The following is a 15,292-nucleotide window of genomic DNA, read 5'->3' on the forward strand; positions in this document are numbered from 1 at the left end:
GCTCAGAAAGGTCACACAACATAATAATGTCAGCAAACCTCGACATCAGGATTTCAGATTCTCAACCACTGCCATATCTCATCAGCTAAATACTGAAATAAAGGTTGTGTTAAAATGGGATCTTCTCTGCCACACTTTCTTCCAGAATCACTACACATATAGTCTTGCATTCTGTATCACTTTGGGACTGAACACTGCAGTAACATTTCATCTGTATTCATGTGTATTGCATATCATATCTTACTGTGTTTGGTACCAACTATTATATGAATATACATTAATCTTTTCTGAGAAATTCAGATGGAGCACATCTAAAGGAAATATTGGGGGGTAGTGTATCGTTTTCTATTATTAGCCATTAATCATGTCTGTATTTCCAGTACTGAACATCCTTACCTACAGCCAAATGCTAATCCCATTAATCCTCTTTAAAGATCTGTAAGGTCTTCTGTGTAATTCTGACTTTTACTTAATGCATATCTTAATTTTACAGTGATTTTTTGCAAGCTCACTTGAGAGCAGTTTATTTTTGAGAATGGAGGAAAGACAGCACTTTTCCACGATAAAGACAATGTATTTAAAAATAGAAATGAGATACTAAATGCTGTCAGCCAGCAACAGTCAACACAGAGAAGTCAGTCCAGAAAGGCTGCTACTGAAGAACTGCTACCAAAGTGAACAGAAGCTCTGACCACAGAAATGCTGGAGAACTGGTCCTAGAATTTTAGGCGGGAGTAAGTCCCGTTTTAGAGAAGGGTCATCAATGAATAATGATTATTTAACTGCCCCCAACCCCAACAGAGCTTTTCCATTAGAAAAAAACAATTATCAAGGAGATAATTACATGGCAATCTATAACACAGACTCAGCAAATTCATACTGTTTGGCTTTGGCTTTGGAGCAGCGTATGCAGTAACAAACAGAATCCACAAATTCATACTGTATGCAAAGCAAAGCAGGTCACACACTACACTCCTAGGGCTAGAGATTTAACACAGTGGTTTTGAATACTGTTGTGCGACCACAGCAGTGATACAGGTTTTCCAAACTCTGTCACATGTAGAGTTATGACTTTTTCTCTGGCCCCGAGTATGAATCAGACAAAGAAGGGAATGGGGAGAACATGAACAGCATTATACTCAATGGCCAGAATCTCAGCCAACTTCATTCTGGTTTCCATGAAATGAGCAAACAATGGCAGCTGGCTAGGAATTTTTGAAAGTTGTAGCCCTCTTGGAAAACTTTGGGGTAATCACAACAGAGAAGTAACGGCAGATGGAGCACAGACATACATGTAATCTAAGGTTGAAAGCCAAAAGCCTACACCAACAGTCAGGATAAGACAAGCTCAGAATTACCTTTGGGGTTTTAGTGATATATCCATTTCTCGCTGCTCTAATCTCTGTGTTCTGTATAAATATGACTGTGATTAATTATGACTTAATCACTCTTTTTAACATACTGCAGAGAACAAATGGCTAGTTGAAAAAATAGAAATGTTCCATTTCAACATTTTAAATCAAGGATTAATAAAATCATCACCTTATGGATGAAATGGATGAGAATAATTAATCCCATTTTGTTAAGGCTTTCTTTGTAAAGGTGTAAGAGATGCTACAAAATTCATCTGCATTATCACTTAGAATGAAAATTGAAAGCTTATGTAGAACTGTCCAGTTAAATAACATAGCCTCTTGACTCTGCATTTTGTTAGAGCTGGACAAAATATGTACATGCTCAGGCAAGTTAAATCTCAGGGATATTTATATTTTCTCTTCAAAATACCAATATCATTTCTATAGTTGATCACAAGAGGGAGACCACATCACCATATGTCCTCTCATTGTTTCAAATTTTTTTTAAGTATCCAAACAATGTGAGTCATTTTGGACCAGCTCTAATCTCTGACTGCTCACTGAAAAGTGTTACTGACTGTTCAATTTGCAATTTTTTTCTGAGTTTGTCAAACCTCTGAAACTTATAGATAAAGATAGCCAATCCAGTAAACGAGATTGAACAATGCAAAGGCAGTTGGAAAGAATATTCGAGAATAGGAGTCAATTTTTGCAATGCGGATGTGTATTCTTCCTTCTCTCCAAGATCCTGTGCGGCAGTCTTCAAAACAACAAAAGAAGCTAGCACAGTCTTTCCCTTCTAGGCACTCATATCCATAATCATCATCACGTTCAGGGAGATGATTAATGTTATTAATTGGAATTAGTGTTGATCCAGGTCGAACAGCAATTGCAGGTGCTTTCTTAAGAAAAACAAAAAAGAAAAATATAATTTTGCAGGTGGTTGGTTTGCTTCTTTTTTTATTTCCCCTTATTTTTAGCCTCCATAGGCTTTCCATTAGCAAAGGCCAATATAAACACCTTCAGCACATTATACAGAAATTCTGATATTAAGCAGTTTAGGGAGCTTTGTGAATTATGAACTGCTGTATAGCTCTTGCAGGCAAATGATCATGATATATTTTTCAGCTGCCACAGTAAAAACAGGGTTGTGCTGGGATCTGGGAATAGCGGATAATTAGTTACACAGACAGGGTTAGCTGATCCCATCTACACAACACAAACAAACATTGTGAAGTTAGCCACAGTTTGACAACTGGGTCATAAGCAAGTCTACAAGCAGGCTACAAGCATCACTACCAAAGGAATGATGATTCCCCCAACATTTGGAGTCTTGAACAAGAGTGAAGGTGTTTCTGGAAGATACATTTTCACCAAAAAGCAGCTAATTAGGTTAGTACAACATCAGTGGTGAAGTTTAAGAAACAGACACACAAGGCCAGGCCACATTATATAACACACTCTAATGTTAAATCCCTAAGCAATATGCCCTGCCTTTAGAAACTAAGACACAAGAATCCTTAGGAGAACACCATTTGAGTCACTAAGCTGATTAATTTAGATCTTAAATCTTACTTTTACTTTCCTTAAAAATAACTCTTCTTGCAATCTGGTAAAAACTTGGTGTAATAGATGTTAAGTTTCATAAATAATTTTCATAGAAAAAATATGGGTGCCTTATGGCCTAGCACATATATCGTTTGCTATTCCCTTTCTTGTAACTTTTGCCTTTTCACCATCCTTTTACTTGCACAAGCACAGCCCATCTTTTTTCTATTTTGTTTCCTTGCAGTTCTTCACTCTTCATGCTTGTGTTCTTGAATATTTCAAAATACATTCTATTTCTCTAGCTGTCCCTTTTGCCTTTCTAAATCTTATAGCCTTTTTGAACTAATCCATAATCCTCTTTCTTTGAACTCCCCCCACCTTTGGCATCTCTTCCAAAATCTCAGATGGAAGACAGAATTTACATCAACACTACTCTTACATTGTCTTCTCTCTTTTCTACCATTTCCATATTTTGTCATGTTAGGAATAAATGCAGCAGGAAAGGATGAAGCCAGGAGAACTAGCTAGGTATTTAAGTGCACAGAAGAATCTCTCTTAAACAATTATACATGACAGGCAGTGAAAAAAATATGAAAAAATATGAAAAGCATGAAGCCACATAGTTTCAATTCTTGTTATATTTTAAAATCTTGTTGTCATGCTCCCATGGAATTACTCTGGCCAGCACAGAGATCTATATGCATTGTTAAGGAGGCATTCTGTTGCTGAAGGGACATTTCACCCTGTGTCCCAAGGGGTGATGTTTTAAAGCAGTGCAGAGTGCACAGCATTTTTTAATAGCTTTGTTTAATAAGTGTCTTTACCAGAGGAAGTTTCACACAGGCTGCTGTTTCAATACTTTTTAGACATGATGACCTAGGGAGCTAATTATCATGCTAAAGAACCTTATTATTCTTTTCAGTTATGCTAAAATACTGAGAATAACAACAAACAGCAGTTACATGCTTCTATCCTAATTTGAGGTATTACAAACAGGTCTTATTTTTACAAGATATGAAAAGTAAGTTCAAATTTTTTTTTAACTTACAAAATCATTCTTTTGTTGACGATATGTAGGGAAAAAGGTGCTTATAATTGTAAAGCCTATTCTGGTTTTACAATAATTTTCTGACTGCTGGTTCTGCTAATGGAAGATTTGTAGCATGATTCATTTCTACTAGTGGGGTAAAACAGGAATCCCCAACTCAGAAACACCATAAAAGGAGGAAAAATAACAGTACTGCTTTTAAATGCTCATGTCACCAGCACAGACCAAAGTTGGCTACTACATTACAGGTTTGAAGAGGTAGCCTGAGAGAGGCAGAAAGATAGTGCCATCTTATAGGCCTAACCACTTCCAGGGAATATAGAAAATGTGCAAGAAAGGGACAATGTGAGGAGAAAGGGGAAAAAAGCACCAAAACCTCACAAGAAAATGACCTGTATCAATTTGCAGAGACTTAGGAAAAAAAAAAAAAAAAAAGCAACAAAGATGTAGATACAGGATACAGTAGTACATGCTGATTGTTCATGTACATGTCTACTAATATTGTAGATAAAATTCCACATAGAGTAAGAAGCATTTATAATACATTTGATAGGACCAAACCCAAATTATTCTGCATTAACACTAACAGATGTACAAAAGAAAGCCATCATCTGTTGAATTACAGCACAGGTGATGCATTCACTTCAAGTGAAATGATGATCAGAACAAAATCCACAACTAATTAAGTTAAATCTTTCCTGCCCAAACTCATTATCCTTACTAATGTGGATTTACATAAGCCAGTTCCTACTACCTTTCTTGAATTATGCCAGCACATACTTTGTAAGATTAAACTGCTGTAATCATTTGTGAAATCTCACAATTTTTTCATAGATCATTTATTACACCTTATTGCTATCAGATCATGGAATAATAAGCCTTTATTGCATTTTGCAATAGAAACAGACAACCAATGCAAGGCAAGTTTTCCAAGGGAAAAAACACCAGTAAATGAGAACTTCTCAGGAGGAATTAAACTATTTTAATTAAATTGGATTTTTGAGTTACATACCCATAACTACAAGAGAAAAAGAATGAATAGATGTCTTTGACAAAAGGGGAAAAAAAAAAAAAAAGGATTTGTAGTTGTATGACTTCCCATGAATTAATCAGATGGCTTCTTTAATTGCTCTAGTTAGAACAAAAATTTTATAGCTTTTTACAAAATATCACCAAAAAAACCCATTTATAAAATAAGAATCCTTGCATCTATTAATTGCTCTGGTTTTTAGAGTAATCTCTTACCCAGTATGGTCTTATGGTGAAGCATGTTTAAAGAATTCTGTGTGAAAATATAGCTGGTTTTCAACTACTTAAAACCAACAAGCACACTTTAAGACGACACTAGACCACAACCAAACAGTGTTTGGAATATTATATTGCTAATTTTAATCTTAGTCAACAGGTGTCATAATTGCTATCTCCCCATTTTCTTACATTTTAAATTGTGACATGCACTGAAAATCTCAAGGCATTTGGTAGATTGTTGCATAAACAGCTGATATGTGAAGAGATTCTGGAAAGTCTTGTTACTCCATTCAGTAGAGTATACTTGCAAACCACTTCAATGGCTTTTGATCTGCCAGCAGCTGATCTTTAATAGCTCCTTGGTTTGAATAAGTAGTATTTTCTCCCCTCCTTTCTCCTTGTTGCGCATGCTAAGAGCAGGCTTTTTTCAGCTTCCTCTTCCCTAAGTGTTGTTGAGACCTCATTGCAACAGCAACCTAAAATTGAATCTGCTGTGCTAACACTGAAGTTCCCCAAATTTCTACAGTCTCTGTTATCTTTTACCTTCATTGCTCAGTATGTCTTCCATTGTGCCCACATTCGCTTCTACCACTAACAGGGAAGTTTGAGGTTTCCACTTTCCTGTTGTTGTAGCTGTGTTGGATTCCCTGAGGATCACAGTGATGCTTGATCAAGGTTGCACAGGGCAATATTAAACCTTCACCACTAGCCTGGCTGCAAAGACATGTGATCCACTCAAACCAGCTCATCATATTAAACACAAGGGCTCTGATTTTGCTGGTATTAAGCCATAGCAGCCCTGCAGTGCCCCCATAAGATAGTCTCCCACAGAACTGCTGCTCAAAATTGGTGCACCTGTGCTTTTTGACCCTAGTTGCAGAAGGAATATGGGCTGCAACAGGATTTCTCCATTTCTGTATCCGGGCTTCTCTAATTTAATTTTAATTTCTCTTTCATCTTACACAGCCTTCAGTCAGAAAAGACAACTGATATTATGATTCAGCTATTCTTCAGCTTCCTTTGATGAAATTATCTGGAAGGAGGCTTTATAATATTGTCCTTCTTATTTTCTCCAAAAGATGACTACAATCAAGCCTCAGATATTAAGACTAGTGTTTGAATGAATAAGCTATTTAACACTTTTACCTCAATATTTTATTAAAGTTTAGCTTTAAATATTTGACCTGGCTTCCAACAATAGAGTCTTGGAAGTTTCAGTGTTCTTATGACATGAACAGAAGGCTTCTTAAAATATATACTTGTATACATTATACTTGTAATAATACTTATTCCTGAGATATGTAGGGATTCAAACATCAACCTGTAAAAGCAGAACGTTCATTTCACCAGAAAGAAATACGTAAGTGAAAGAGGAGAAAAAAAACAAACAAAAAAAATGGAGTTAAGGTAGATTTCTTAAGTGGAAGGGTGTCAGAATACTGACCAGTAATAAGCATTTTTTATGTTGAAAAGCTAGCAAGGTAAGAACCAAGTTACATGATGTGAATCCAAACAAATCTTCACATCTCCAGTCCATTTACATTACCTCTACTGCTACTGTCTTATCTATGGTTCTCTCTCAGGTGCTGTTTTCAGAAGCAATGTGCTAGACAGAACTGTCTCCATAGGCACACACCTCATGGGAAGATTAATAGGGGCCTGGGCATGGAAGCACAGAATATTATAGCAAACCGCTCTCTAGCTTAGGCTTATGAGCAGAATGATCCAAAACCTTTGTTCGTTATTAGTATTTACACAAAATTAGTACAATCTACCAACTGTAAAAAAAAGACCAAAAAAAAGCGTTAATTTTGTTTGAACATTAGCCCTTTTATTTAAGAACAGTCCCTCAAACTTAGTGCCACAGTAAACAGCATTCTGTGATTTTTTTTTCTTTGTTTGTTTAAACTTACTGATGGCTTAGACTTTGTCTTCTTTTCTTTTCCCTTGTCTCCTTTTCTGTTGCTGGTGAAGTAATGCAGTGTGCCATACTCCATCAAGGCAGCAAACACAAAAATGAAGCAAACTGAAACAAAAAGGTCCATTGCTGTCACGTAGGAAACCTTTGGGAGTGACTTCCTTGCAATTGTACTCAGTGTTGTCATGGTCAGCACTGTTGTAATGCCTGTTTGAGAAAGAAAGAAAGAAAAAAAAAGACCAGAAGAGGGAAGTGTATAAGTGATCCAATTATATTGTAACAAAAGTCCTCAAATTGTCCCTTAATTCATTAATACAATAACTGAGCCACAGCAGGGGTCACTGCCAAACACAACAGTGCTATTGCAAGAAGTCATCCATATGGATCCAGCAGCCACCATGGGATCATACAGAAGGTAGCACATCTCACCTTCAGTTTAAATCCCTCCCGTTTTCCAAATGGACTCATTAAACAATGACACTGAGACAGTTTGTGTAATTTCATAAATCTGTTAAAGAATGCGCACATAAAACAAATACAATAGACAAACAGGTACAAATAAGCACACAAATTTTATTAATAAAAAAAAGTCTTTTGGTTCTTGAAAGATTAAAATGTACAAAAGGACACATTCAGAAAAAGATGTATTATTTATCAATGATTTCAAACTTCCAGAAAATACAAGTAAAAGGAATAACACTTTCAACTGTTTGCTTCTGACATGTTGCAGATCAAACTAGATGACCTTCCTGGCCTTTCTGGTCTCATTCTTAATGTTACTAGGTATTTTTTCAATACTGTGTCTTAAGTAATAGAAAACATTTCGCTTGACTCACTTACATACAAGTTAATTAAAAGAAGAAGCTGGCCTTAATAGAGATATGCTCAGAATCTCAACTATACCACTCTTCTTCACTGGTTTAACATTTAGAAGGTGTTAACACTTTTTCTTATATTTGATGCTTCAGAGAGAAGCAAAGCCTTTTTCACAGTAGTCCCAAAAATTAAGATGTGACCTTTCCTTCAGAAAGCAATATTTGAACACAGAAATAATTCATTATTTACATGCACAGACTTATTGCAAAAGATGGGTTACACCAGTCTAAGGCTGTCTGTGGCATTTCAATCAAAGCATGGAATCGGGGTCGCGATGGACTGATACCACAGCAAGAAAGCAGTGGGGATTTTACAACAGATTTCCCAATGAAATCATGTGCCTAAAAGGGCAAACAGATAACCCCAGAGTTTTCTAAAAGTGCTTGGCTCCCACTAGATGCTTTTGAAAATCAATTAGGCATTTCTCCACTTAGTTAAACATTTAAATACCTTTAACTGTCTCAAACCTTTTGCTTTGGGAAACCACAAACTGCCAGTATCTTTCAACATAAATGAAAGAAAAAGGCCCAAGCCTTTTCAGCATACCAGACCCCAGCACAGCCTCCAGGCAAGAAGTCACACACAGCATTCCCCTGACTGACCTCTGTTCAGAGAAGACAAAAGGACACCTGGATTTTCCCAGTCCTCTCTGCTATTCAAAAGGCACACAGAGGGCTGTCACAAGGACCTCGGCATCACAACTGTTTGTCATAACAGACCATGCTTAGTTTTGGCTTTCTTGTCTTAATTTGTCATTATTTCCCATAAAATTGCTTTGTCTGGTATTCTCTTCTCCACCAGAACATCTGCATGTGAGAAAAGTCATCCTGTAATCTGTCAAACAATGGCTTCTGCATGTTCATACAATAGGAGCTCAGAGTTAACTGCAGGGAGCTGCAAATACAATATTGCAAACATTTGTAGTACATTTCAAATAGATAAAGGTTACTACTGCTGAAGGGGGAGCATGAAAACTCTCTTAACCATGAGATTAAAGGCAAATTTGCAAAGTCTGTGGCACTGAAAAAAAAAAACAAAACAACCAAAACACAAACCTCTGTAGAAAGAGTAAACTGGATACAGAACTCACAGAATACCAATACAATTTTTCCTGTTATAGCTAGTGTCTTTCCAGATGGTACACACAGTGATGTCCAGTGATTAGTCAAAGAAATCTTATAATAAATTGAAAAACTAAGATTTGAAACTATTTTTTTTATTGTTTCGACTTACTTACGCAAGATTTTAGGCTCTTTTCGCTAAACTTTGCAGTACTTTTAAATAGCATAAAGAACCAAGACTCTGATTTTTTTCCCCTTACCTTTTCATTAGGCTACTGAAAAATTTTGCTTACTTTCTTGCTTGACTAGTTAATCTTGCAGGCTTGACTGCAAGTGGTCCAGTTTCAGTGGGAAAGTCAGGGAGTTAAAACCTAGACACACTCTTCTGATAGGGAATGTTCCTAATAAGTGGGAATGGTGTTTTCACAATCCTATAAGCTGATGAGAAAAAGTAACACACATTTCTCACTTTCTAAGACACACTCTCAGCTCTTGATCTTTCTCCCAGAACAGGTCATACCACCATCACCAGTTTTACTAAAAACACCTATCACTTCTAAGCTCAAAGTTGTAATTGTGCGTCCTTGCACTCCACACACTGTCTAGCATTCTTTATGTGGGGAGTACGACTCTTCTTCAAGGCAGCACATGTATCCTCAAGTCAAACATAGGAGACTGGTACCATGTTAAACATGCCAGATGACACTAACACAGAATTATCTCTGTATCAGAACTTGCAACACACTTCACTGCTATCTGTAGTAAAAGCAGGGCAGTGATTCAAGTTTTTTTGATGCTTAACTGCTTGAAGTGCATCTTTGGTTGCAAATTTTCAGTTCTACCCTGGGCTTAGAAGAACAACTGAAACATTTCTGTTATTAAAAAAAAAACAACAGGAACACCACCAAAAAAAAACCTGACAAACAAACAAACAAACAAACAAACCCAACCAAAAAGAAAAAAAAAGTAAAAAAAAAGAAAACCAAAACCAAGAACAAAACCTTCATGGTTAATGCTTGTGTAGCAATGACATCCTTTGTTCCATGATGCTAAGTGAAGTTCAATCATACTTGTCAGACTAATGATTGCCATATTGCAAGTCCCTAGAGATGATAAAAAGAACACAAAGGAGAGGAAAATGTATTTGTATGAGCACCACCGCATCCACAAGGCTTGGTTCAGGATTTCCAGATTTCTATTCTCAACACTCCCTCCTTAAGCCCTATGGTGCAACCACAGCAGGATCCTTCTACTCTTAATCCTGCAATTCAAGAGAAAGGGTGGCCAATGGTCACAATGTGAAGGGGAATAAACTGTGTTCAATTTATCCCCTGCTGCAGGTTTGTATTCCTGGGGAGTGCCAGACCCTTCGAGGTTGAAAAAGTATGCTCTTACCGAGAGAAGTTCTTGCAGGAACTGCATCCTTATTGATCCAAAATGACACCCATGAAAGAACAACTGTGAGTATACAAGGAATGTACGTCTGAATAGTAAAATACCCCATACGTCTGCTGAGATCAAAGAAGATTGTCATAATAATATAATCACCTATAAATTAGAAAAAAGAATACATGAAACTGAGAATGGTTTTCAGTTCTATCTTCATCTGTTAGTCTTGTTTTACACACATATTACGTGAAATAACATTTAATATTTTGCCTTACCAGACAAAGTATGAGAAATTTCAGTTGTATTTCGTAACCCTACAAATGCAAACTGATACAATCTCCAGTATTTTGGATCCGCCACTTCAACGGAGGTTTTCTTCCATTTGTATTCAATTTCATTTCTGGGATATCCATCTAGGATAAAACAGAGCAAATCAAGCATTCAGCTACAGTGTATATCAACACATATTTTGTAACCTCTGAAGCTGTTTATAAACTTTTTAAACTGTTTAAAAAACAGAGCTATACATAAAGTGGATCAGACAGAAAGCCAATATACAGTCCACCTGATACATGTAAAATTTAACCACAAAACATCTAGCCTCAGTACTAAGCCTAGCTAGAAATATATGATCAATCAAAAACTATGTAAATACAAACATTTAGTAAGTATCTAGATGATATTCTAGAACTCAGATAGAAAAACTGGCTCAGATTCATCACTATGAATTAATACACAAATGTAATATACATTATCATTAAAAGACCACAAAGAGCTTGAGTACATATGTTTATAAAAGTCCTACTAATGTTTATTCTTTGTCTATTACTCTCACAATGGATGTCTGTGGCCTGATTCACTATCCAGTACTTCAGCTTTAAGGAAGTGTAACCTTCTTGATTTTCACATGCCTCGCGTGTTACCCCACATTTCCTTGTAGAAAGGCAGAAATGAAATTAAGGGAGACTAGCTTGTGTTGCACAACTACTTAATCAATGGAGCTACCAAAGCTCATTTAGCCGGAAGCACTCAAGAAGAAAGTATTAAATGAAAACATTAATTTAAAAAGAATCACTGAAGTTTGATTTCATTGCCTATTAGGTTTCACATTTAGGAATAAGTCGTTTAGCTGTCTTCAGGCGGTTTGGGTTTCTTTTGCCAGTAATAACACAATCCCCTTAGATTTAATTTTTTTTTTAATATAGTGTATACTAAAGAAATTAATCCTGAAAGTTGTGTTTCTTGCTCACATAAGTAAGTCCCACTGAAAGGACTTCTTTACTGATTAAGCATTTACAGGAAAAAGTTGAAGAAGACAGATCTTATTTTTCCTTTTAAGTATACCACATGGAACTAATTCAAAGCTGGCAAGTCTGGCAGGCATAAAAAATAAAGATCTTCCAGGGCAATAGATTTCCATTAACTGGAATGGGCACTGCATCAGACTCTTAAGCAATAAGATTATTTTTAAAGTTGCACCTAAATGAAATGCATGAAATTCAACTCATTCATTACTGCATTTAATAATGCACTAAATAATGCAATAAATCCAATGAAAAAGAAATAAAATAGGTCAGTTCTTTTCTTCACTACAAGGCTTTAAAAAGTTAACCCTTGCTCTCTTGCTGGGATTTAAGGAAATTTAATGCCTGAATTTAAAGGAGAAAAAAAACAACCAACCCAAACCCAACAAAAATGTATTTTACCACCTACAGCTTGAAAACTCCAGTGGACAGGAGTGTTCATCCATAGGAAAGTTATGAAGCTGAAGATAACATTCAGCATTAATTGTCAGCCTAATTAAAAAGGGAAAAAAAAAAAAAAAAAAGAAAAAAAGATTACATTCAAGCATCCAGACACTCCAGACTAGATAGTAAAGCACATGCACAGAAATCAGTTTTGTCAATTAATGAATGTTACACATAGCCAACTGTGTTTCTGCAAAAGCATCCAGCATCACTGCCAAAGAACAAAAACTATCATGATATACAACCTGAGGACAAGCATTGTTTCAATTGCCATTTCAAGCCATTTTAAAAAAAAATTCAGTTGATTTGGGGGAATCCTTCAGCTGCCTACCAGAAATAGGAGATAAAATAGGGAGGGACTGAAGGCAGGGCAAGGAAGGGAAGTTTATGACAGAAAAAAAATGAATTTTCTGAAGAATGCATTTTTCAAGTCAAACTGCATTTGGCAACATTGTATCAGGTAGATAGAAAGTGAGGACATTCTTGGCCTTGTTCTGTATTTGTGGCAAAGGCAGTAGCTTGGATATGAAAGAGCAGACTTCCGTACTTCCACTCGTTTAATGTCTAAGGCATCAAGCAGTTAGTTGCATTCATGCAACTAATATATGTTTTAGAAGTAATTTAGGACTGTAATGGTATCAACTGAATCACTTGCTACTTTTGAAAATACCATCACAGATTTCTGAAGAGCTTCCAAGCAACCAATGCAAAACCCAGTTCTGCTAACTTTCACTAGGAAGCTAGAGTAAGGGGCTAGACTCCAAACTGCTTTCTTTGTATTTAAAATACCTCCTGTTGGTAACGCTGTGAAGAAAGTCAGAATGTCTTCCAAAATCAACTTTGAAAATTAATATAATACTTACATACTTGACTGTATGCAATACTTACATACTGAACAAAAAGGGATGGGGAGAGGAAGATTGTGCCACACGGTGCCAGAAAGCTCTAGAAGTCTGTGAACAAAGTAGTTACTCTACACAAAGTGTCACTGGACCTTCCTAGAAATTTGTCTTGACCAAGAGAGAGGTTTATAAGGGGGACGGGAGGTTGGCAAACATCCCTCCATTTCTAGGTAAAAGAGTTGCATTCCTCTGAAGATACTTTTCAAACTGCAGTGTTTTTTTGCTACATTTATTACCTTTGTTTTCCATTTTCAATCTTTGGATAGTCAAATGCTTAAAGAAAACAAAACCAGACTTTTATTAAAAGCAACACAACTAGATTTGGAATCACTGGATTAATGGATGCAATGGATAGGCCATGGTACAGGGGAGCCCATGAACCTGGAACACTGTCAGATCCTATTATTGTTCCTTCAATAACCAACATATGAAACTCTCAATGTTATTCTACCCGAGGCCAAATTCAGGCCATATCCTCACCTATACAGATGTTTGCATGCTGCAGTACTGGATGAATACCTGCTCTGCTAGCTTATTACTAGCTCACTGCACTTCATAGCTCACACTCTAGAACATTAATTCTAACCTATTGCTCTGGGAAAGCTCACTAGGGGTTTTTGGTTTGGTTGTTTTTTGGTTGCGTTTTTTTCTTTGTGTTACTTAGACCCCATTTAAAAGAAATTGTACACTGAAACTGAATGGGCAATGGAAAAGTAAAGTCCAAGTATGTCAGCTACAAAAGGAAAAAAACACATGAGCATGTTAACAAAGAGGCTCTCTAGAGATTTTTATAAACACCAGTATAATAAACTGTTTAAAAAGTGCTCTTCAGGTATATTTGTATACTCTGAAATGAAGCACACTAAGAAAAAATTCAGTGAGGAGAATCCTTTTAAAACATTCTTATTCTTCCTGCTTCTGATAGAGAAGACTTCTATAAATTGTTCATACAACACAACTAGCTTGCTTATGAAAACAGCATAAATGACTGAAAAGTAATTAAAGGGTGCTACTTTTTGTTTCAAATAAGCAAACTCTCAAGAGCAGAATCAGATTTAGAGCACCCTCTGCATGGACTGCTTCCTGATCAGCTCCTAATCTATAGCAACATTTTTTAGGCATACTCAGAATTGAGAGATGACCCTAAAATGCTTTCTGTAGACTGCAGTCTTTCAAGAACTGTTTGAAAAGTGACACAAAACTTAAAGCCAGCCCAAGATCTCCCATTTACTAGAAAGAATTATTATCAACATGTTTGCTTATGCCTGATTTAGATGAACAGATTTGTTGATTTTAATAGCTTGCAAGGGAAAACATATTAAAAAGCATATGCAGGACTGGGGCTTTAGCTTTAATCAAATGTCTTATGAGTTTTATTATCTGAAGCATTTCATATTTTGCTTATAGAATATAATTTGGTGAAAATTAGATACTGAACTATTTAGAATAGAAAGTCTGCAAAACAATTTATTGCTAGATCTGCAATATGTTAGTGACAGACCACCACAGTGCCACATGCTATGTAATATCTTTTTTTAATCTTGCCTAAATGAGATCAAAATTTGCTAACCTCTTCAATTCTCTTTACCCAATTTTCTACACAATATGTTTCAATTCTACAAATTTCAGGTTTTTCATGATCAAATATTTTCATTTTCTCCTTTTGTAAACTCCTTGCAAATTCCTGCAGTCCATAACAAAAGAGATACCAAGGATTTGATCCATATTCATTATTTCCATATTCTTGGTCATAAGAGTTTTATTTTTTTTCTCCCCAGTTAGTAAAAACCCACCTTAGAGTGTATAATACTCTTCCATCACTCCAGATTCGAAGCAAACGATTTGGAGTTGTAATCCAGTGAGCATCAGATTTCCTTGAGTTCCGGAAGAAAGTGTCTGGAATCCAAATTTTTCCAACCATATTGCTATTAAGCATAAGCACCTTCATTGAGCTGTTAAATTTTAAACGACTGTCATACCAAGTCTGGGCAAAAATTATGTCTATAGTGTATTCCTGAAAACAGAGAAACAACCACATGAAAGTATGTATTTACCAAAGTCTGCGAGCCAACAATTTTTAATTCATACATAAATTCGAGGTCTCTTCTTCTATTCTCTTTTGTATTACAGCAGCCCGTAACACCAAATCAAGAAATTAGAGGCTGATGAAAGACACACACAACTTTCTGTCCCTAGATG

At 36.1% G+C, this 15,292-nt stretch overlaps 1 protein-coding gene across 1 annotated transcript in view; it reads right to left on the minus strand.

Moving 5' to 3' along the window:
* Window positions 1-1,051: 1,051 nt before the first annotated feature.
* Window positions 1,052-15,292, minus strand: part of GABRG1 (gamma-aminobutyric acid type A receptor subunit gamma1) — a 56,942-nt gene continuing 42,701 nt past the window's right edge. The window contains exons 4-9 of the mRNA XM_061471969.1: window positions 14,887-15,107; window positions 12,157-12,239; window positions 10,719-10,856; window positions 10,450-10,602; window positions 7,113-7,324; window positions 1,052-2,257 (exon numbers count right to left, since the gene is read on the minus strand). Of these exons, the coding sequence (XP_061327953.1) occupies window positions 1,979-2,257; window positions 7,113-7,324; window positions 10,450-10,602; window positions 10,719-10,856; window positions 12,157-12,239; window positions 14,887-15,107 (1,086 nt within the window). The 3' untranslated portion in view covers window positions 1,052-1,978. The remainder of the gene's footprint in view (window positions 2,258-7,112; window positions 7,325-10,449; window positions 10,603-10,718; window positions 10,857-12,156; window positions 12,240-14,886; window positions 15,108-15,292) is intronic.

The sequence above is a fragment of the Pezoporus flaviventris genome, unplaced genomic scaffold (assembly GCF_033815535.1).
Source record: "Pezoporus flaviventris isolate CSIRO_AGI_PZ_B2104156 unplaced genomic scaffold, CSIRO_AGI_Pfla_v1 ptg000002l, whole genome shotgun sequence".
Classification (NCBI taxonomy): Eukaryota; Metazoa; Chordata; class Aves; order Psittaciformes; family Psittacidae; genus Pezoporus; species Pezoporus flaviventris.